We start from the raw sequence: 21,007 nt of genomic DNA on the forward strand, positions 1-21,007 counted from the left end.
TGACGTGTCGTTAATTTCGGTATCATACATCGTAAAGGTAAAAGAGAAAAAGCTAACTATGCCGCCCTGATCGGGGGTCGAGGAATATCGCCATAGTAGCGCTTATCCATACCAGCTTGCAATCGAGCTTCTTCGTTAAAGGGACCTTTCAGAACGCCCTTAAAGTGCTTGATCACATTAGTTCGGAAGACCTGAACAGGATCGATCCCTTCCTGATCACAAATCCAAGTCAGCCACCGGTGGCCGGTCGTAACATGAGTAATTTCGTCATTGTGAATAATCTCGAGGGTGTCTACACTCTCGCGGTCGTTGGCATTTCTGAATTTCTGGATGGTTACGGGATTGACGTCTAAGCCGCGGGCTTCGTGGACAAGCGCAATAATGCTGATCCGAGCGCGGAGGTCATCTTTTGTATCAAGAGCCGAGGTCCATAGGGTATGATGGACTGGAAGAGCCCCGTAATACGACCCTAGCTCTTCGAGGCGGGTCCGGAGGAGAGAAAAGTGCTTTGCTTCATCATTCGCCACCTTCAGCCAGTCATGGAAGAAAGTTCGAGGGAGCTCTTGGGAGCTCTTGTCGGTGTGGAATGTGGCGAAGCGCACGCAGATGTCGATGGCTAGGTCGATGGCCCAGAGCTCGATATTGGCGAGGGCATGGAGAATCATGATGCGGCCTTTTTGGGAGCCTCCTTTACTGCTCCGTGGCATTTCACCGGCTCTAATAATTTCCATCTGCTCTCGCGGCGGGTAGTCGGGTGGGGTGACGGTGCCTCGACCAAGTTCCATTGGTGAGGAGGAGGACTCCCTCTCCGTGAAAATTGAGTAGAAATGAGTTGTTAACTCAATTTTGTGTTCGGGATTGCCAGTATTCAAGATGTGGACGGCCCACTCGCAGAAGGTGGCAGTGTCATCTAGATAGTTTGCCATACCAGGCTCTTCGCGCTTAGGTTTGGCAGATTTGTCCGATGGCCGCCCATGCTTCAATTTGACCTTCTCGCTTACAGGCTCGACCTTGGCCAAGCTTACAGGATGGCCATCGTCGACTGGGAATTCCAATAAAACAGACTCGCCGGTCACATCAATAGGGAACGTGCAAGCTTTAAGCCCGAGGCTGGACTCTCCCGTTTCCACGTTGAAATCATAAGCGTGCCAAGGACACGACGCGACGTATGCTGAATCCTCAATATCAACGGTTGAATCTTGCATCGGGCCTCCCGCATGGGGACATTCTGCTTCCATCGCAAAATACGACCATCCTTGTGCCTCATTTGGTTTTGGACTGGCGGGGTCGATAGCCGGTAGACGAAACAGTACCAGGCGCTTCCCCGTGGATAGATGAATCACATATCGGGCTTGGGTGAAGCCAGTCAATGGTCCACAGTTAATCTTCATCTTGACTTTCTTCACGTGGTACTGCAAACTAAACCACGTTGTTGCCACGCGACATGGTTTTTTTTTTCGCGGACCAAATTCGAGGTCACGTGTTGGTGGGGCTTATGGAACGCGGATCCTATAACTATGGAAATATAAGGCCCATTTAGGGATCGCAGCAGGCTGGGCCCGTCACCTATCCCTAGCATCACTTGCATGAGCATGATGTGTACAGAAAGGCTCCATATCGTACTTTTGCGTCGACGATGATTATCATGGCGTGGGCGTGGGAAAGCTGACAGCATTTTGAGCCCTAGTCGGGCTTGGAAATATATCTCCAAACTCCCAGGGTCGTAAATCATCCGCAAAGAATAAGATCGGGGGAGGAGATGGTATTGACTACAGTTCGACCTCGAAACCCAAGCAACTTAAAACGCGCATATAATAATTCGATTGATGCAAAGAGCCGCAACTGCTATTGAACTAAAAGACCCAAAATGGGGTATGCAGAACCGCGGTTATCTAGCAGCAGTCACATGGTCAACGATCCACCGAAAGAACCACTGTCATTGGTAACTTATGGGCGGATCGGAGAAAACAATCCACCAAGATCGTCGATCCACTTACTTGTTCCAAGAAGGCTGGTGAACAAACAGCAAATCGCAGATCCATCTCGAGGGAAGCAATGTGCTTGTGATTGCTAGATGCGGGGCTGTCCATGCCTTGATTACTGTGCACTCCAACCTGAAGGGCTCGGTCCCTCGGGGAGTCTGGGCAAAGATCCGGGGTTGTAAGTCAAGCTGGGCTGACCACTAGTTAACTAACCCAAAATTGGTAGGACTGCTAACCATAATAGGCTAGAAAGGGGCTTGAGCCATTCCCACATTTTCCGATTATTGCGGGGAACCTTGGGCGGATCGGGAACTCCTGTGACCATCTGCCCCTTTAGACCTTGTCGGACATTGTATTCAAGGAGAAGTTTCAAGGCGCAAAAGCAATATGAATTGTAGAGGTATGCTGGCGGAAAGGCTCCCTGATCATGTATCACCACTTTCAAGTGGAGTCAGAAATGCAAGGATCGCTATAGTCGTGATTTTTTAGGTTTGGAGCACCGAGATCGGCCGGGCGGGTCGAGGTTGTAAAAACTAGCACGAAGGACAATACTAATCAGAAGAGTCATTGGTCAGTACTTGTTTTCAGAACTCTTGGCCCGACCTCGGGCCTAGCTACTCTCTTCTCCTCATTCCCATCTCTTCTTCGCACACTCGACTTGGGACATTGCGCGAATTGGCAGCTGTCACTAACTTTAAGCCCGTGCGCTGAATTGTGCTGCAGTCGCAAGTGCACGCATCCGACCAATTTTAGACTTGCGCTTACGATCTTCCCCTCACCCCTCTGATGCTCTGACACACTGAGGTGTTCGAAAATGGGAGCCGCAGGTATGTGACTCAGAGACGTGTAGACCCTCTCACCGTCGCGCGTCGCACACAGTCGCAGCGCATTACGGCCTCCAATGTGTATCCGCTCGGCTCTCTTGAGGTTGCCTATTCGTGGCTGACAAAAACCGATGTAGAACTGAAAGGCGATGACAGCGGCGAAAGCCAGGTCTTCCAGCAACAATCAGACGATGGCTACGAAGATCATGAGCTCCCTCCGCTCCGATCGACGACCGAACGACGGCTCATGGCCAAGATCGATTGGCACATTCTGCCGTGCATTTGCATCTTGTACTTGCTCGCATTCTTGGATCGGTAGGCGTTGACGAGTTACCTCCTCTGATTATGGAAACTTCGCGATCATGCGCTAATCATTCTTCCTTGTGACAGAGTCAACATCAGTAACGCTGCGATTTTGGGCCTCACGAAAGACTTGAACATCGAGCACGGCACCAAGTATAACACCGCTTTGGTCATCTTCTTCGTCCCGTATATCATCCTTGAAATTCCGTCAAATATTCTCCTCAAGAAATTCAAGCCTCATGTGTGGTGTATGTGAATTGGCTCATTTGGTCAAAGTGCGGCGGCTAACCAATGAACCTAGTGCCGCTATGCATGTTCATGTTTGGCATTGTGATGCTTTGCCAGGGATTCGTTCAGAATTGGAGTGGGCTAATGGCTACTCGGTTCTTCCTTGGGGTTTTCGAGGCCGGAATGTTTCCTGGATGTATGTTATGGCGCAACATTCTCCCCTCTTGTTCGTTCGCTAAAGACCATCTCAGGCTTCTACCTCTTGGGAATGTGGTACAAGCGTAGTGAAGCCCAGAAACGATTCAGCTTCTTTTTCAGCTCCACTACCCTTGCCGGCGCCTTCGGTGGATTGCTGGCATATGGTCTTGGGCAAATGAAGGGAATCCGTGGATACAATGGCTGGCGCTGGGTTTTTATCATCGAGGGTGTCATCACCGCCGTAGTCGCCATCGCATTGTATTTCGTAATGCCCGACTTCCCCGAGGAGGTCAAGTGGCTGTCCGACGAGGAGCGTGAGTTTGTTCGCGCCAAGTTGGCCAAAGATGTCGGAAAATCAGCACACCATGTCAAGCAGGATGCTCGTGCGGTCTTGGGTGTTCTCAAGGATTGTAAGTTTTGTGTGAGCACGATGACTTAATATAACTACCGCTGACAGGTCTGAAGATAGGGTTATCATTGGTGGCTTCATGTACTTTGGTCTCATCGTGCCTGCCTATGGTAAGCTGCATTCCATTGTGGAAATCCATTGTGGAAAAGACAGAGATCAGCTGCTAATAACTTTGTAGGATATGCCTATTTCGCGCCAACCATCATCAAAGGCTTTGGATATAGCTGTAAGTGCAACGTCTTGCAATCTTGCCTGATTTTCATTAACGGGTGATGATAGCTGTCACGACGCAGTTGTATTCGATCGCTCCTTGGGCCGCAGCATTCGTGTTCTCCTTAGTTATTGCCTACCTCTCTGATCGGTTCCGACATCGCTTTATTTTTGCGGTCACCCCAATCCTGATCGCGATCGCTGGATTCGCGATGCTTCTTGGCATCCACCACGACACTGCCGCCCAGTACGGTGCGCTTTTCTTGGTGACAAGTGGTTGCTACAGCGCTATGCCGGTTGTTGTGTGTTGGTTTGCCATGAACATGAGCGGCCATCATCGACGCAGCGTTGGTACCGGATGGCAGGTTGGATTTGGTAACATTGGTGGTATTATCTCCACCTTTGCTTTTGAGACCAAGGATGCTCCCTACTACATTTCTGGGTACAGTATTTGCATTGGTTTCTCCTGTCTCGCAATCATTTCTTGTGTGGTCTACGTCGTCGCCCTAAGGCTGGAGAATCACAAACGCGATCGGGCTCCAGTCAACCCGAACGAAATCCCCAACGAGACAGAGGAGACCCTTGGTGATTTGGCACCGACCTACCGCTATGCGTACTAGATGGTCTTGATGGTCGAAATTGAGTTTAGTGTACTGGGAGAGTCCATGGGTCGTTTTGCACGAGGCGAACTCCAAGTTTTGATTCTCAAGCCAATCCCCGATGCACGATGCACAAGATGCCCTCGATAATGAGTGAACTGAGCTTTCGCAACTCGATGTGATTGCATTTCGAGTTGGAGATACAGTAAATACTTACGGCGTTTATAATCAGACATAATGAAACTGGAAAAAAGCGTCATCTAATAATAACAAACTGCTGGGAGAGTTGAATGACAACAGGATACACAATCGTACGAAATCTAAGGAGCCAAACAATGCCGCAGGAAGTACTCGCCAGTAATAGCCAATACGAGTAATATCTAGCTTGGCAACAAGCGGAAATTCGACCTGTGCGCAAACCCTATTTCCAGTGTGTGATGCAATCAACTTGATGTCAAGGACGCCTAATCGGGGTTAGCGCCTCGCTTAGCTGAGTCATCCGCCCACTACACAAATGCGCCGCGGGCCGCTACGATTTGTCTTTCTCCTTACCATCTCTCCTCATTTTCGCAGAACTGTGAGTCGCCACTCTCCCCATTAAGTTTCCGGATGAAGCACTCGAACACTGAACTGACCTCGCAATAGTAAACATCTACGAAGATGAGAGCTAAGTGGAGAAAGAAGCGCGTTCGTCGTCTCAAGCGCAAGCGCAGGAAGATGCGTGCCAGATCGTACGTCCTACCTCGGAATCCATTCGAATGACGGCCCTGAGCCGTGGACAACATCAAAAATTACCCAATGCTAACTTGGTCGCAGCAAATAAACTACTCGCCCCCTCCATCTCAGCTCCCCAGCCGAGACTCAAGTTTGAACGCTGAACACGACCATTAATGACTCGATGTTTACGACCTCGTTTCTACCTTTCACCGAACGAATTACATGTCGGATATGGATCCCGTCCTATGAGGGGTTCACAAATCGTCCAACGGAATCCGCCGTTCAAACGCAACTGTTCTCCCCACAATCCACTTCCTCGGATTAGTTAACGTTGTTCCATTTGATGCCGAACATGGGGGTTTGAGTCCGCTCAAACCCTGAATTTGGAAAGGTCCATGTGTTTTTGTTAGGAGTGGAGGATTGGTTGCTCGCAATCAGTCCGATGAGTACTGCGCTGGGGTTCTTGGTCAATTACTATGGCTCGCCTGCTACAATTACAGCTTTCAATTACTCGAGAGCTAGAGAGCTATGGAGAGGTATTTCACTGAGAGTTTACCGCCCAACAAAAAAAATACTGGAATTAGCTCGGGGTTCTTTGTTTTCGATAGCTACGCTTGCCGATAAATCAATGACTTACAGAGCACCATTCTTCCTCTCGTAATTGTAGACAATTTCCCATTTTTGTAAATGAGCTCAACCTTCGTCGTGCAGCTGATCCGTTCTCCTACATTAGGTCTTTTTTCCTAGTCTCAGTTCTGTGTGGCCGCCGTCTTCACCGCCCGTGTAGATATGGCAGAAAAAATTGCGGGAGCATAGAATTAATTTTCGAGATCAAGCAAGCTTTCACTTCAACGTCGGGGAATCTCTGTAGGCTCTACTGAGGTATCCTCACTCACAATGCCTTCCGACAAGTCAGACAAAAAGCGCAAGCGCTCAGATCACTCAGACGCTCCCAGCAAAAAGGCAGCTGGCCTACTATCCCTCCCGCCGCTCGCCGCTAGCGTTGTCGAGGACCAGAGCGCTCTGGCGCCAGTCATTGGTGAGTACTAGTGCTTTGTGGATGCTGATGTGAGGAAAATAACTGATCAATCTGGGGAAGCCTCCACACCCGGCGTTTTGAACCAGAAAGCTCTTCGCTGGACCCCGTATCTCAAGCCACGCGATGAGGCTGAGCGTTCTTCCACTTCGACCCGAAACCCTGGCATTGTCTCCTCGGAGATTTTGCTCCAGTCCTCCGAGCACGACAAGATGGATTTTGTTGGCCGCGAGGGCTTGGGAGACGACACTGATTCACAAGTGAAGCATTACGTCGCTGTGATTGATCCAGAACGCAAGACATGGCAGGTCGTCGAAGCGCGGCGAGTGACCCTCCGGGGTGCTGTCCGCAGCGCTGTCGAGGATGAAGAGGAGGTCTCAGAGGAAGAGGAGATGGTAAGCAAGACTCTTCCTTTCTTAATTACTTTTGCTTCTGCATAATGGGTTGGAAAAGGCAGGCGCTAACTTATACAGAACACCATGCGTGCTCAACGAACAAACCTCACAAACACATTTGGTACAAAGCAATCTCGCAAAGCGGTACAGTCTATGGCAGAAAATGCGCAACTGTCCAACGCGCCTGCTGGAACTGTTCCCGAAGCCGGCGCTGCGCTTATTGGATCTTTGCCTGCGGATGTTGCCTCTGGACGAGCGAAGGAAAGCAACGTCCAAGCCGAAGTCCAAGCCGCCAAGCCTGTGCCTACGCCCGACCTGACAGCCGTGCACCCCTTGGACATCTACAAGCTGTCCGACTTAGTCCCCGGTGGCTCCATCACTCTGGAGCAGCTGACGGGCGTCAATGAGTGGAAGAAGCAAGTCGAGTCAGGTAAGGAAGTAGTCACCGGCTCTCGCTACGTCTCATCCCGCGTCGAAGCCGTCGTCAAATCTGGCGACAAGCAACTCCTGCAAGTCCTCCGATTTATCCATCTCCTGCTCGAATTCTCGCGCTCGCTCAAGAGCATGGGCAAGGGCTCCGCGGGCGCCGCTCCGGGAAGTAAGAAATTGCCTCCTCGCGAGGACCTGCGCAAGGCACTCTCTAGCACAACAAACAGCAAGGACGCAGAGCCCTCAGCAGAAGAGCTCCTCCCCGACTCGGTGATCGAGGCTGTTCGTCGCCGTTTCGTGCCCAGCGGCGGTTTCCTGAGCAAGTTTGACCTGACTCTCCTGCACACCACGATCTGTGCGCTTACGCTGCACATCGGACCTAAGCCCGCGGCTGATAAGATGGGCGGGAACGGGCCCAACGAGCTTGCGACGGATCCGTCCGATCTGCGCGATGACTTGCGTTTGGACTCGCCTACGATCCAGCAGTACTTCCGCGAGCTGGGCTGTATCATCAATAAGCCGTTGCAGTCTGATCATGCCCGGTTCAATATCAAGGGCAAGGCCGAGGCTAATGCCCGGAAGATCGTTCGTCTGCGTGTGCCGCCTAGCTTCCCTAAGGTCAGTCGTGGGGGTCGTGCATAAGCGTTTTGTGTCTTGCCCCGGTTGGCTTGTTTATGTAGTCTCTTTGGGTCGAGACGGTATAAAAATGTGTCTCTTTTACATACGGAGTTTTTGACTGGTGTCAGTTCAATCTTACATGTTAACTATGAATGAAATGTTGCATATCTATTTAGTCCTGGTGAATTCCGATGTATGAAAAGTAGTAAGATAGTTCGTCTTCATGCCTTCAAGTTATTGCTGTGCTGACGGTGAAAAGAAGACCTGCCCCCCCGGGAGCGAATGATATAGAGCCGATCTCTCCGAGTCTGGAAACGAACCGACAACAAAAGAACAATCCAATTGCTAATCTATAACCAAAAGAACTAAAAAAAAAAAAATCCAAAATCAAAGACAACGCAGAATCCTCAGAACACCATCAACACCTATCGATGACCACACGAATCAAAGCTCCACAGACAAAACACCCACATCGACAAAGCCACTAGCAGATCCACGACACCCTACAGCGCGCGCTTCTTCATCCCACACTTCTTCAAACAGTCCTCCACCATAATCAGAACGCCCCCGGGCAAAGAATCCCGGATCGAATCCACATCCTCCCCAGAAACCGTCTTCCCAAAAGAAGCCGCCACAATCTCATCATCCAGCGCCAGCGTCTGGTTCGCCACAACAGTAAACCCATAGTCATCCGCATTGAACGCCGCCGCGAACCCCGCAGCCTCGCAGTTCGGGTTGACCTGCGTGTGGAACGACCCGGCCGGGTAGATGGTCATCTGGCCAGCCTGAAGAGTGTTCTTGATCATCCGCTCGGTGCCATTGGCGTCGGTGACGCCGCCCTCCGGAACCATCTCGGAGTACAGGCTGCCGGACGTGACGGCGAAAAGCTCCGTCGCGCGGGGGTGCAGGTGCAGGAAGGTCATGCCGCAAGCTACCGGGGGAGGTTAGACTCGGGGGTCAGGCACAAGTGGGGGTTGGGTCGGGTGTCTTGCCTGGTACTTGGGAGAGACTGAAAGCAACACCGGTGTTTATCAGGGCTGGGAAGTTCTGGCGGTTGGCTACTGGGACGGTGGTCTTGTTGAAGTCGAAGACGAAGTCCTCGTTCTTGGGAGGAGCTTGTAGCGCTCGATAGAGCTGAGAGGGGGAGAAGATGGGTTTTAGCTTGAGCTTTGGGGTTTGTGTAGGGCTGGGTGCTAGCGAGTGACTTACTTTGGAGCCAGCTGTAGCTGCACCGGCAAGCTCAGGTCTGATGCTGAGCGCTCGGCTATTCTGTGAGGTGCGGCGTCTGCGGAGAGAGAAAGGGCGAGCACAATGGCCGAGGCAAGGATAGATCGAGAAGGCATTTTTTGCTTGAAAGTTGACGAAGGCTGAGACTCGAATTGGGTAAAATGTTGGTACAGGTGATGTATTCTGGTGAATTGGGAAGCTGGATGAATGAGGGATCGTTGCAACGGCCGTGAAGTTCCTTATATACAGAGATCTTCAGTTACGGGGGCATACTACCAAGTTGATGATCTACGAGGTATTCCAAAAAGTACTCAGCCTTGGTGAAATCTAAGCCCCGTTTCCCTTGGCGTCGTGTAGTTGGAGAGTCGAGGTCTACACATACGCCCTGCTCCGCCATGCTCTCCAGCATTGCCAAGATATTCAAACCTGTAGTAGTAGACATGTTTAATGGATCGACAATCTGCACGAACGGCCTTAAAGCGTACCCAGAGCATGGTTCAATTAAACTTGGCAGCACGTTAAATCATTGTTAACCTAGACACATGCGATGACGGATCACGAGGTGAAGTCTGAGTCGTGTCATGCACACTTATTAGGACCATTTGATCACGAAGAGCTTGAAGAACCTGTAGATCACTTTACGAGACTCCCGTATCAGCAGTGTTAAAATTGGATAAGGTTTGAAGTGACAGGCCGGGGCTACGTGTGAATTCGTCCGGGGGCGGAAGCCGTATTGCTTCTCTGCAGGCGTATAGATTACCCGCAGACAAGTGGAGTGGACCTAACTAAGCGTATTAATAATACGACTGCCTCCAGCCCTGGAGCCCTGCAGCCCTGGAGCCCAACGGCGATGTGGGTCATTCATCGTAAACAGACTAGATCAGCCGGCTAATGTCGAGGAAAGGAAGTTGATGGTGAATCGAATACTCATTTTCTAAACACCAGCCAAAAGCTCCAAGTTGACAAAATACATGCTTTGAGGCCACCAGGTTTCGTCCGAGTCGGGGTCTGCTAACTGAGGAAGCAGGTCCTGATTCTTTATCAACGACACCACCTGGCCCAGCTCCCACTGTCCGATACGACCAATCCACCACACACCGTCCAGCAACAAGAGAAGAACAAGCCAGTGGGCAAAAATATCTACCGCCAGGAGCTGTGTGGGCGTGAGCAGGGCCATATTTTCATATCGCGGCGAAAGATGGTCCACGGTCCCCTCTGCAGCTGGTAAATCGAGCACTGACTGGATGATGTTGAGAAAGTCCGATGGCGCTTTATTCAAGTACGACATGATGGTTCTCCGGAGGACCGTCGGCAAGGTCATAGATGTCACGCTGATCATATACTTCCCAACCCAAGACGAGACCTTGCACGAGTCGTCAAATACCACGGATTCGGGTTTTTCATTCTCCGGGGTGTCCTGAGGCTCTGTTCTGGATAACGTAGCGGTGGCACATGCTTCCAGTAACGGCAAAGCTTCCAAACATGCGCCAACATCCAAATGATCCTGAAGAGACTCCGCTTCTTTGAACCGAGCCGCTATTGAATCAGCCCTCTTCCGTAGAGTTTCATGGGCCCGAACATATGTAGAAGCCACGAGAGGAAGGAAGAGGGACTTGGTTCTTTCCGACGGGCCAAGTTCCGGTGATAGAACACGACTATCGTTCCAAGCATCGAGAGGTAAGCCCTGGGCACTACTGGTTGAGCTACTCATAGGCGTCGGAAAATAATCTGCGGCATCCACAATATCCCTGAGAACCGCACTGGATGCAATGTGGGCTGCGCGGGTGAATGAGATCCACTGTGAGTTCTGCGGCAGCACATCGCTTGGAAGCTGCCGTGAAGCTCGCTTAGCAGTTATGGCGAGATGAACTCGCGTGGAGTGGTTTGCGGAGGCATACAAAACCATCAGTGCTGCATTCGCCAGAATGGTATCGTACCAGTCTGATTGAGAAATATATGCTTGGATATGCTGGAGGGAAGCTCGATGGTGATGCTCCGCAAGCCGCAGGAGGTCTCGAACTTGCGCTAATACTGGGCCGTCTAAAGGCGTCCTGGTTCCCGTGACCAGATCATGGGATTTGCATGCTGCGGCTAAGGCTATCAGAGACGACATTACCGGCTTGCTCGTAAACGCAAGATTAGGCATCCCAACCGATAGCGCGTAGAGGTCGAGCTTATCACATGGTATTGAGTGGCTCGTGTGCGTTAGATAGTGGCCCAAGAGGCCCAGTTCCATGGCATTGAGCGTATCAGGAAGCTGCCTTGGCACCGCTCGCTCATCTGCACTCCTCGGACTGGGAGAGTACCCAAGCGGAGAGAGATGACAAGAGGCATTAAGGACAGATCCAGGTACAGATAGGTAATTATCTGCTGGCCCGCTGGGGTCCTCTAACGTGAACACAGAGACTTGGGGACTCGGAAGAGGAATGTCTAGATCCGAATATGATCGGTCCGGCACCTCGTGCTCATCCGACGAGCTGGCATCCGCTGGGGGTCCTTGATAGCAGCAGTCATAGCTGCGATTGGCACATCTGGAGCAACTAGGTCTCCGCTCGTCGCACTGGGAAATACGATCAGAACATGTATAAGCCCACGCTGGTGGGAGCGACCTACCTTCTTACGTTGTTGCTTACACCTGAGACAGCCATTCCTCGACTTTGCGTGCGCTCTCCGCACTCTGAAACCAATCGAGGAGGTGGATAGCCGAGTCGTATCGCGGGGCATGTCTTCAAGTGGGCTTATTCTCGCAATGGCAACCAGTTGCACCATAAGTGTATCTCTTGCCAGGTTTCAGCGTATCGAATGAAAACTTCCGTGGGCTCCTTTTTGTTTCTTTCTTTGATATACATTCAAGAGGCCGAGACTTCTAGAGTTGATTTTCAGATCTCATCTCAGGGCCATTCTTTTGACCTCTTTTTGCTCGCCAGCATTGAGGCTGAGTAGAGGAGGATTTGGGGTCCGGGGCTGATGATTTGGAATAAGGTTGGACCCCACCCGATACGCTCGTGAGCGTATTCCCTCAATGTGACCAATCAGCACTCAGGACCGCCTGACAGGGCCTGTGCGCCCGTATCGTCCTTCCATACGAGTCGCTCTTGATTTTGTTTATAGTTGAACAGGACATGTCGTAGGATAGCAGTATCATTGGTGTCACCGATTAATTACCAGACGTAGATAGCTGGATTTAAGATCACGTATATCGTTGGTTCAAAATAGCAAAGAGCCCGTAGCCCAGTCCTTTAAGTTCAACACGCCCCCGAACCGTCAAGATAACTTGGGGGTTCATTCTAATTCTGCCAGGTCTTGTCCAGTAAGCTGCATGCCAGCAATTCCAAATCATCCCAAGAACATGGGCGGATTCGCATCCACGGCAAACGTCTGCATCCCTGCCGCGAACCACAGGACCGTTTACTGAATCCAGTATAGGAGCCAAGAAACGAGAACGAGAACGAGCTCCGGGTGACAATAGTCGGGGCTGGACTAGGCGGTCTTACATGTGCCATTGCCTGTCGGCGAGCCAATCCGGCCTTGAAGGTTACGGTCATTGAGCGAACCCCAGCGATCCTAACCGTGGGCGCGGGCATACACATTCCGCCTAATGCATGCCGTGTCCTGACACGGCTTGGGCTGCTCGAGAAACTCAAAGCTGCGGGGGCTTACCAGCAGGACTTTTTCCGGCTGAGGAAGTATGCGGATGGCGAGGTAATCGTTGCTAAGCCACTAAAAACGAGGACAGAGAAGGTATATGGTGCAGAATGGGTGTAAGTGTTGAGTGCTTGGCGCTGGGTCATCAGGCCAGGAAGATCCGCTGAAACCCCGTTTCGTTCTAGAGTGATGCATCGGGGTGATTTTCAACGCGTTCTTCTCGACGAAGCCATCGCCCTCGGAGTGCAAATACTAACAGGGGCGGAGGTCGTCGATGTCACTCGAGCTGCAGATACACAATATGTGAGCATCAAAGACGGAAGGTCTGTGGAGGCAGATGTGGTGATAGGCGCCGATGGTAAGTCTTGCGCACCATTGGAAGGAGGACACTGATTTTCCATCCCGTGCTAGGACTCTGGTCGCAGGTCCGAGACGTCGTCTTGAATAGACCCTTTTCGCCCGCCGCAACCGGAGATTTAGCCTACCGAGGTACTTTCAGCTACGCACAGCTTAGAGCTCTCAGAAACAAAAGGTTGGACAAGCTGCTGCAAAAGTCAGACACGCAAGTCTGGCTAGGTCCAGGGAAACATGCGGTATTTTATCCGCTCAGAGGCCAGACAGAATACAATTTGGTCTTAATGTCAGCACCCAGAAGTGTTTTCCACATTTGACAAGATTCTCACAGCAGTGAAGCGTGGCAGATGAATACCCACCAGGCACGCATGTACTCACAGCAAGTCCAAAAGAAGTGACCGCTAAGTTCCGTGGCTGGGACCCAATGTCGGTTCAATGAGATCTTGGGGCCGGCTGATGACTGACCGTCTGCAGGCTAATTGATATCATCTCGATCATGCACTCACCATTGACGACTAGGCTATTTCACTTCAAGGAACTTGACCAATGGACCAAGGTATCGCATCGGCACCCGGAGGATTGAAGATTGGCTGCAAGACTCACTAGAGACCTTTTTAGGGAACTATCACCCTCATGGGGGATGCCTCGCACCCTACTGCCCCGTACCAAGGGCAAGGGGCGGCCATGGCTGTTGAAGACGGAGCGATTTTGGGAATGCTGCTGGGGAAGTTCCAGCATCACACTGTCGCAGCCAGCAGAGAGAAAAGGGCTGCATGCGCTTCTAGCTTGTTCGAGCTGTACGAGGATCTACGGAAGGAGCGGACCAAGGTCAACGTCGAAGGCGCTGTGCACACGCGGCACTACTACCATCTCCCCGATGGGCCAGAGCAGCAGGCGCGCGACAAGGAACTCTCCGAATTGCCGTCCGCGAACTGGGAGGCCCCTTGTATGTTCAACTGGGGTGATGCTCAGTACCAGAAGGATCTCCTTGGATTTGACGTCCTAGCGGATGCCGAAGTCCAGTACGAGAAGTGGGAAAAGACAGCCGTTTATAGAGCTCGAATCATACGCTACATGTTGCGTTTGATCAACTGATTGCCATGAGGTGAAAATCTGGGGGGGTTCTCATATATATGCAGGGAATGGAAATATGCTAAGGCAATTATACACATGATATCGTGACATCTTAAGCCTGGTCATACACATCCCGACCTATGTGGCTTACCCGACGATAAGGCGGCGCAACCTGGCTCTGTCGGCGGGACGCCACCTGGCTCTGTCGACGGGACGCAGCGAGACTTTGTCGACGAGACGCGATATTACTCTGCCGACGCTCGTAATTGTGCTCGCGATCCGCTGCGAGTTGCTGGGCAAACTTGCTCCTCTTGCGGATCTCCGGACCCTTCCAGTAAAAGACATAGAGCGGGACCATGACCATGAATCCCACGATGCCCAGGATCGTACTGGCCCACTGGAGGTGGTACTTCTCGCCAATGTTGGTGTACATGGGCGTCGCGTACATGGTAGCGACGCCAGCCAGGAAGTCTCGCGCGAACCCGTTACCACCGGTCGCGGAGGCGGAGTATGGACCGTAGGCGGCCACCATGTAGTCGATTGTCGCCATGTAGATGGCGTAATTCGCCATCGCGATCAGGCAGGCGAAGATCAGGGGAGCGATCCATGGGATAAGGGGGGCCCATGGTCGTCCAGGCAAAGCCGAGGAGACCGATGGGTTCGAGGGGGGCAATGAAGAGCAGGAGTAACAGACGGCGCTCCGCGAATCGGCTTGCAGCGCCTTCTTTTCTCCGGATCTGGATTTGCCGGTAGACATCGGGGAGGAAAATGAAGTATGCGATAATATAGCCGATGAGAATGGAACCAAAGGTCATTCCAACGGCCAGCGTGCTCATATTCCACTGCCCGAAGACCAGGGTGAACGACTCGGTGAAAACGAAGATCAAGGCATCGGAGAAACCCGAGAGCAGGGACAGACAGAGGACAATGGGTTCCCGGAGGAACATCTCGAAGGGACGCTTCCAGATGTGAAGGACCTCCTTGACATCGAGGCGTTTCTCCTTCATCTCATTGGGGCCATAGACCTCCTCGCCGCTCTTGCGTCGCCGCTTCGCCTCCCGGTCGATCAAGATAGTCGAACGGGTTTCAGGGACGAGGAAAAAGTGCAGCGCCTGGGTGAATCCTCCAAAGATCAACTGGACCCAGAAGACCCAAGGCCAGTGAAGATACTGGCCGATGAACCCTCCAAAGAAAGGTCCGATCGTCGATCCACCGACCGACGACAGCACCACGAAGGCGACGGCGAATCCTTGGTCATCCGCCTCCCACATATCCGCCGTCATCCCCTAGGGTCACTGAGCCCCCGGCCGAGCTCAGACCGCCCAGCACGCGACACACGACAATGGTTCCATAATTGGGGGCAACAGCGCAGGGAATCTGCCAGATGTTCACCAGAAGCAGCGACAGCTGCATGATGGGCCAACGGCCGAACTCCTCGGACCAGGGGGCCCACAGCTCACAGCCAAAGGCGTACGCGACCAAGAACACGCATTGTCCCACCCGCGCCGCTTGCTCGCTGATATGGAATTCCTCCGTCAGACCGGGCACGGCGTTGGCATAGACACCGGAGTTGAAGTTCATGGACATCTGCACCATGAAGATGACGGTGAGGATCAGCCACTTCTTCCAAAAGGGAAAGCAGAAGCCGAGCGCCTCGTAACAATCATCTTCGGTGAGCTCGACCTTGCCAGCCTTCTCGACCTTGGGTGCTTCGTCTCGACTGCCGCGTTCGGATTCGGAGGCATGCTCGTTCTGCGAGTCGGAGGCGCCACTCAATTTCTTCTGGGCGTGTTCCTGCAGGGCTCGTTGCTGCTCGGCTTCTTGCTGCGCCGCCTCTTGCTGCGCGGCTTGGCTATCCTGCTTCTCTTCGGAGAAGGGCTGGACGTCTTCGGCAGCCATGGCAAATGGGTGTGGTCTACTGATCAACCCTTCTCTATGCGAGGGGGTGTGGAGAACTATAATAAGGCGAGTGTGTGGGGTAAAGAACGGACCAGGAGTCCCCTTGCATATGGAGACGGTGTTCGTAACAGCGACATGCTGGACATTTTATATGTACCACCCGAATCGCAGAACAAGAAAATCATGACCCAACGACCAGTGGGGCCCCATGCGCGCTCCAAGTGTGGTCGGGCCAGCCCAAACAGGTAATCCGACCAAAGGACGAGGTTTGGCATTCTGTAGTCTGGACCAATTGGAGCCGCCAGTGGCAGCAGAGTGATGTTAGATGGAGTTGGGGGAGCCCAAAACCTGTTGCGGCCGCGACGGCCTCGACGGCCTCCTAGCGTGGTCGGCAACCCGATCTCTACGTCATTGCTGGCGTCCACCACGTCAATCCATGGGGCGGGAGACTTTCTCCGCACTGTCTCCGATTCCCTCTTCGCGAATGAACGTTCTCCCTTCACGCGTGATTGCCGAATGGAGCCGCAGGGCCGTCAAGAGGCCAAACCCCACGCAATGGGGACTGCGCCTCAAGTGGTTCGGTTGGGTTTCTTGCCCTTTGGATATGAATCATTACCATGTCTCGGTTCCACTGTCTATGCCATGAAACATGAGGATGGGGGGGGATATGGCAAGATTATCTGGCCCGTATCTCTGGACAATGGCTCTAATGTTAGGTAGAATGTTCGTGACTTACCGCGTAGACTGCAGGTGGTCGCCTGAGCGGCTATGCACGTCCATCCCCAAATGACGCGCCCTGGCTCTAAATGGTCCCTGATACGTCTGAGCCCTCAAGCAATATCGAGTAACATAGCGATCTTCAGTGATCTACACCGTTGCTTCCCGTCAGACACGAAACCCTCTGTAACAAATGCCTATAGATTCACCAACTCGACCGTTCGCATCTCCTGACGCACATGCAAGAGCGCGCCCCGGGTGAATCCCACCGCTTTACCACAATTGCAATCCAGGCCCACTGCAATCGTCCTAACGTCCACTTTCATCATACCGTTCTTTAGCGCGAACTTCGGAAAGACGACTCGGAAAGTTTCGCTGCATAAGGACCTCACCTCTGGTATGCTGCCGGGAAGTTTCGAACTAGTCGAAACTTTCATTTCCTATCTCCGATGGTTCCAGCCCCAGGTATTTGAAATCCTCGGATGGGCCAGGAGTCTGGTGCCTCGTAGTATAATGCAACAGTATACTTGTCGGCGCCTTCCGACCGGTGGGGGTACCATGGAACTAGGCCTGCGGCTATAAGAATTTTTCGTCTTGTCAAGTATAAGGGTAATTTTTTTTTCTTTTTTTCCGGGTTCTTCCCTTTTTTTTCAACCCTATTTGCTAAGCGTTGTCGACGCCTATCCATGTGCCTGTGCTGCGCGGGGAGGCGCCGAGACTTGGCTGGAAAACCGGTTTCTCTGGGTGGTTCACGGCCAGCGCAAGCCACCCACAACATTCAAGGGGGACTAAAACCGAAGAGAAGGAACAGGATGCCCAATTGTATTTCCACTCGCAGTGATGCACACGAGAGTTTCCAGTCAACCAACTCCAAGTGGAACGCCATGTGTGCCCCACCTGGAAATAACCGTGCATTATCCCATCCGCAATCCGAAGGCTCTCCTTCAATTTCAAGTTGAAGGTCGCTCTGATTTGTAAAGATCAATACGAAGGCCTCGTTGCGTCCGCTGTACAACGCCGGTTTCTTTTTCTTCTTCTTTTCTAAATGACTGGAGTTTTGTCCTGAACCCATTGGGGGCCATCTAGTACGCTATGACATCATAGGAAGTAGGCAGACAAGATCATGCATACAGACTGCGGAGTAAGAAGATTCCCACCAAGATCAGCTCCTGTTAGTGGGCCTGAGCACCTGGGGTCTCCACCAGGGCGGAGTTTCCATCACGGAATGTTGAACGTTGATCCAAGGACGTGTTTGTATCGGAAATTTTTCTATTCGAATACCTCCAATGGACAAACCTATACTAAGGACTGTATATACACATGTTCCCCCTTCCAAGTCGCGTGTCCGGACAAGAGATGGATAGCTCCTCCCGCGTCCAAAAGAACCCCTTAACAAGGAGTCTTGATGGTGAAAGGATGACACTCCGTGTTGAAAACATACTTATCCAAACTGACCACGTCCGGTTCGGCGAAAGTCAGATACAAGTACTTCAGGACCTCTGCGAAGTAGAAGCTGGACACATAGTTAATGAGCGTGCCACCGTAGGGCTTGTTGACATCCGAGATCTCAGCATACGGCACCGCCTTGGAACGGGCTGTGTCCAGAGCGTTGAAGATCTCCCAGTTGTACTGCTGCCAGCGCGTGTCGCCAGTCACTCGGTAGGCATAGAAGATGCTCTCCAGAGGCTCCGGATAGGACCGGTATGAGGGGTCTTCGATGAAGTAGCCTAGCTTAGCACCCTGGGCGCGGTACGTGGCGTTGTTGTACTCGGGGTCGTAGGGCTGGTTGCTGGCGTTGTACCAGCCGATGCCTGTGGCTTGGTGAGCTCCATGTTGTACTGTACTATAGCAGGGGTAGAGGGAGTGGTCCTTACTGGAAGGGCCAAGGCCAGTTAGAGTGGCGTTGTACCATCTGTGGCAGCTGTCGGCGACCTTGATGCCCAGTGCGGTGATCTCAGGGCGGTCGAGGTAGTGGCCACCGAGCAGCAGGTTACCGCCAGCGAAACAAGCCTGGAGCAAAGAGCATCATGTTAGTATCTCCGATGATCCACCGAACGGGGACTCGGGTGCACGAACATAGTCATCCATCGTCCACATGATGTTCCCATCCTCGTCCAGCTGGGACAAGAAAGTGAGCTCGGGGTGGTGGTAAGGAGACAGCGCGATGTGCTCCTGGGTCGACTCGGCAGTCACCAACCAGAAATCCTTCATCGATTGCATATAAGTGTCGTCGCGGTCGTACACATAGCCCTTGATCAGGTACTAAAGCGCTGTTAGAGTTCAGGAACGCGAAGCATCTGTTTGTATGCGAGCCTCCGATGGGGTACTTACCTCGATGAAGCTGTCCACACCGGCCTCCCAACCTCCGTCAAAAGTAATGAATTGACCAGTGCTGGTATCAAGCTCCGTACCGACGAGGCCAGGGAAGGCCGGGGCCGGGCTCGGCTTGAGCAGGTACTCTTCTGCCTTTTGTGCCTTTTCCAGAATCCCGTTAGCTTCGAGCTCATCACATGGGCGTCGGGGAAGCTTACGTTCTTGCGGAACGACTCATCACCCGTGAGATCCGAGAGACGGTAGTACTCTCAGGATCAAGGTGCCCGCCTGGGCAGTGTTGGTGCTATTATAGCTTTTTCCGTGAACGCTGGTGGTACTTTGGATGACTTCGCCAGAGGTGAAGTTCATCGTGGCGGCAGGCAGCCCCGTGGCGGTTTCGAAGACCGGGCTAATGGCCTTCGCCAGCCGAGTAGCCTGGGTCAATAACATCTCCACGAGATCCTGATCGTAAGGATTGGGGAACTCGCCGCTCTTGATCAGGTCATAAGCACTCAGGAGTCTAATCAATGGTCAGCATGCAAATCGCCTATCATGCCATTTTTTCAGACCCAGGAGACGGAAAGCTCACCCCCCAATGTAGCGAATATTGATATCGAAGAAATTGACAATCGTGGCAGATTTCCTGCGCGAGTTAGCACGGAGCCGGAAAAAAGGGGGGCAAAAAAAAAGAAAAAAAAACCAAGCAGAGGTCGTCTCGTGGACATACGTGAAATCGGTAGCCGCAATGTGCTTCAACTGCTTCTCGACGATATCGGTCAGGCCCATCACGACAGCCGTATCGATGCCATCGACAACAGAAGCGCCCCAGCCAAACAGGTCGTCGGTGCCATTGTGAGTAAGAGGCTCGAGATCATCCTGAGGGAATGCATATTTGTAGTACTCGTTCCACTCCCGAACATACGCCTGCTTCACAGCCTCCGCACGCGGGTCATTCTTCCCGGTGCCAGCTGGGAAATGATATTGGACTTTATTGCATGACTGGCTGGATGCACGGGCATGGGATGCCGCGCTCGTAGTGCCGATCACGCTGGACAGGGCCAGGAGAGCGTGGGGAATAACACGAACCATGTTGATCGATCGAGCTCAGACCAGCCTACGGCTTGTTCTTTCTTTCTTGCTTTGTTTTCTAATTCTCTATCTGTCAGCACAAGTCATCAAGGAAGGCCGCAGGTGAGAATTATCAAAGAGAGAAATGGGAATTGGCGATCGAAACCAGCGATGCCCTATATAGTCTCTGCCCCTGCCGATCCATAGTGGCATGGTTACATTGCGGCGAGGCTGTAGCGGCATCAGGGGTTTAATACTTCGAACCCCAAACAAGCAAGATATGAAACCTGATAATATGGATGTCGCTAGAGTTCATTACCCTGGGAAATGTTCTAGAAGCTATTCATCTCCCCAGCTCCATACTGCCTGAAAGACTTGCAAACTCCAGGCTGGAGGGAAAAGGGGCGAGGGGAGTAAGCAGGATCAGCATAGACCGGGGTGATAGCCTGCAAGCCTCGTTGCAAGCCTCCAGCTCGCACTGACCATGTACCTGCGCCATGGCGACTCAAGCTTTTATTGCGGAGTCAACCGTCTCGGTGGAATCAAGTCGGTTACAAGGCCGTGGGGGACGATCTGGGGAACTCGTACAATCCCAACACTAAGCCAAGGACTTCCAACGCTCTATGGGATGTCAATGTCCCCCCTCTCGTCTCAGCGGCAGCACGAGGCTGCCCAAAAGACTCGCAGTAATCACCCCAATGCCCGATGCACTGTGGCGTCGCTCATTCCTGCAGCTCCAACCCCCCCCCACTAGGATCAACT

At 52.3% G+C, this 21,007-nt stretch overlaps 8 protein-coding genes across 8 annotated transcripts; 3 read left to right on the top strand and 5 right to left on the bottom strand.

The window, feature by feature from the left end:
- Positions 1-56: 56 nt before the first annotated feature.
- N7468_003423 (Rieske [2Fe-2S] domain protein) lies at positions 57-1,391 on the bottom strand (the record flags this gene model as incomplete). The annotated part of the gene is made up of 1 exon (XM_058472720.1): positions 57-1,391. The coding sequence occupies one exon, from the start codon at positions 1,389-1,391 to the stop codon at positions 57-59; it is 1,335 nt and encodes a 444-aa protein (XP_058331723.1).
- A 1,405-nt stretch (positions 1,392-2,796) lies between these two features.
- Positions 2,797-4,774, top strand: N7468_003424 (putative MFS transporter; the record flags this gene model as incomplete). The annotated part of the gene is made up of 8 exons (XM_058472721.1): positions 2,797-2,809; positions 2,944-3,121; positions 3,197-3,357; positions 3,411-3,533; positions 3,589-3,945; positions 4,001-4,054; positions 4,123-4,170; positions 4,224-4,774. 8 exons carry the CDS (start codon positions 2,797-2,799, stop codon positions 4,772-4,774), a joined length of 1,485 nt encoding a protein of 494 aa, XP_058331724.1.
- Positions 4,775-6,367: 1,593 nt separating this feature from the next.
- On the top strand, positions 6,368-7,972 carry N7468_003425 (DNA-directed RNA polymerase I subunit RPA49; the record flags this gene model as incomplete). Its single annotated transcript, XM_058472722.1, has 3 exons — positions 6,368-6,509; positions 6,570-6,901; positions 6,980-7,972. The coding sequence occupies 3 exons, from the start codon at positions 6,368-6,370 to the stop codon at positions 7,970-7,972; spliced, it is 1,467 nt and encodes a 488-aa protein (XP_058331725.1).
- Positions 7,973-8,451: 479 nt separating this feature from the next.
- Positions 8,452-9,617, bottom strand: N7468_003426 (spherulin; the record flags this gene model as incomplete). Its single annotated transcript, XM_058472723.1, has 3 exons — positions 8,452-8,879; positions 8,959-9,174; positions 9,449-9,617. 3 exons carry the CDS (start codon positions 9,615-9,617, stop codon positions 8,452-8,454), a joined length of 813 nt encoding a protein of 270 aa, XP_058331726.1.
- A 492-nt stretch (positions 9,618-10,109) lies between these two features.
- On the bottom strand, positions 10,110-11,899 carry N7468_003427 (uncharacterized protein; the record flags this gene model as incomplete). The annotated part of the gene is made up of 2 exons (XM_058472724.1): positions 11,809-11,899; positions 10,110-11,671 (listed from the first exon to the last, which is right to left on the bottom strand). Exon 2 carries the CDS (start codon positions 11,409-11,411, stop codon positions 10,110-10,112), a length of 1,302 nt encoding a protein of 433 aa, XP_058331727.1. The 5' UTR covers positions 11,412-11,671; positions 11,809-11,899.
- A 747-nt stretch (positions 11,900-12,646) lies between these two features.
- On the top strand, positions 12,647-14,269 carry N7468_003428 (FAD-dependent oxidoreductase; the record flags this gene model as incomplete). Its single annotated transcript, XM_058472725.1, has 5 exons — positions 12,647-12,923; positions 13,008-13,178; positions 13,232-13,460; positions 13,694-13,730; positions 13,793-14,269. Coding segments are annotated over 5 exons (1,191 nt in total), but the record flags the coding sequence as incomplete, so codon positions are not given.
- Positions 14,270-14,360: 91 nt separating this feature from the next.
- Positions 14,361-16,147, bottom strand: N7468_003429 (uncharacterized protein; the record flags this gene model as incomplete). Its single annotated transcript, XM_058472726.1, has 3 exons — positions 14,361-14,719; positions 14,778-15,534; positions 15,587-16,147. 3 exons carry the CDS (start codon positions 16,145-16,147, stop codon positions 14,361-14,363), a joined length of 1,677 nt encoding a protein of 558 aa, XP_058331729.1.
- Positions 16,148-18,253: 2,106 nt separating this feature from the next.
- On the bottom strand, positions 18,254-20,266 carry N7468_003430 (glycoside hydrolase family 47 protein; the record flags this gene model as incomplete). Its single annotated transcript, XM_058472727.1, has 6 exons — positions 18,254-18,874; positions 18,941-19,126; positions 19,196-19,339; positions 19,445-19,697; positions 19,767-19,820; positions 19,905-20,266. The coding sequence occupies 6 exons, from the start codon at positions 20,264-20,266 to the stop codon at positions 18,254-18,256; spliced, it is 1,620 nt and encodes a 539-aa protein (XP_058331730.1).
- Positions 20,267-21,007: the final 741 nt, after the last annotated feature.

This window comes from Penicillium chermesinum (assembly GCF_028974085.1).
Source record: "Penicillium chermesinum strain IBT 19713 chromosome Unknown utg000003l:1.0-5111272.0:1.0-5115320.0, whole genome shotgun sequence".
Classification (NCBI taxonomy): Eukaryota; Fungi; Ascomycota; class Eurotiomycetes; order Eurotiales; family Aspergillaceae; genus Penicillium; species Penicillium chermesinum.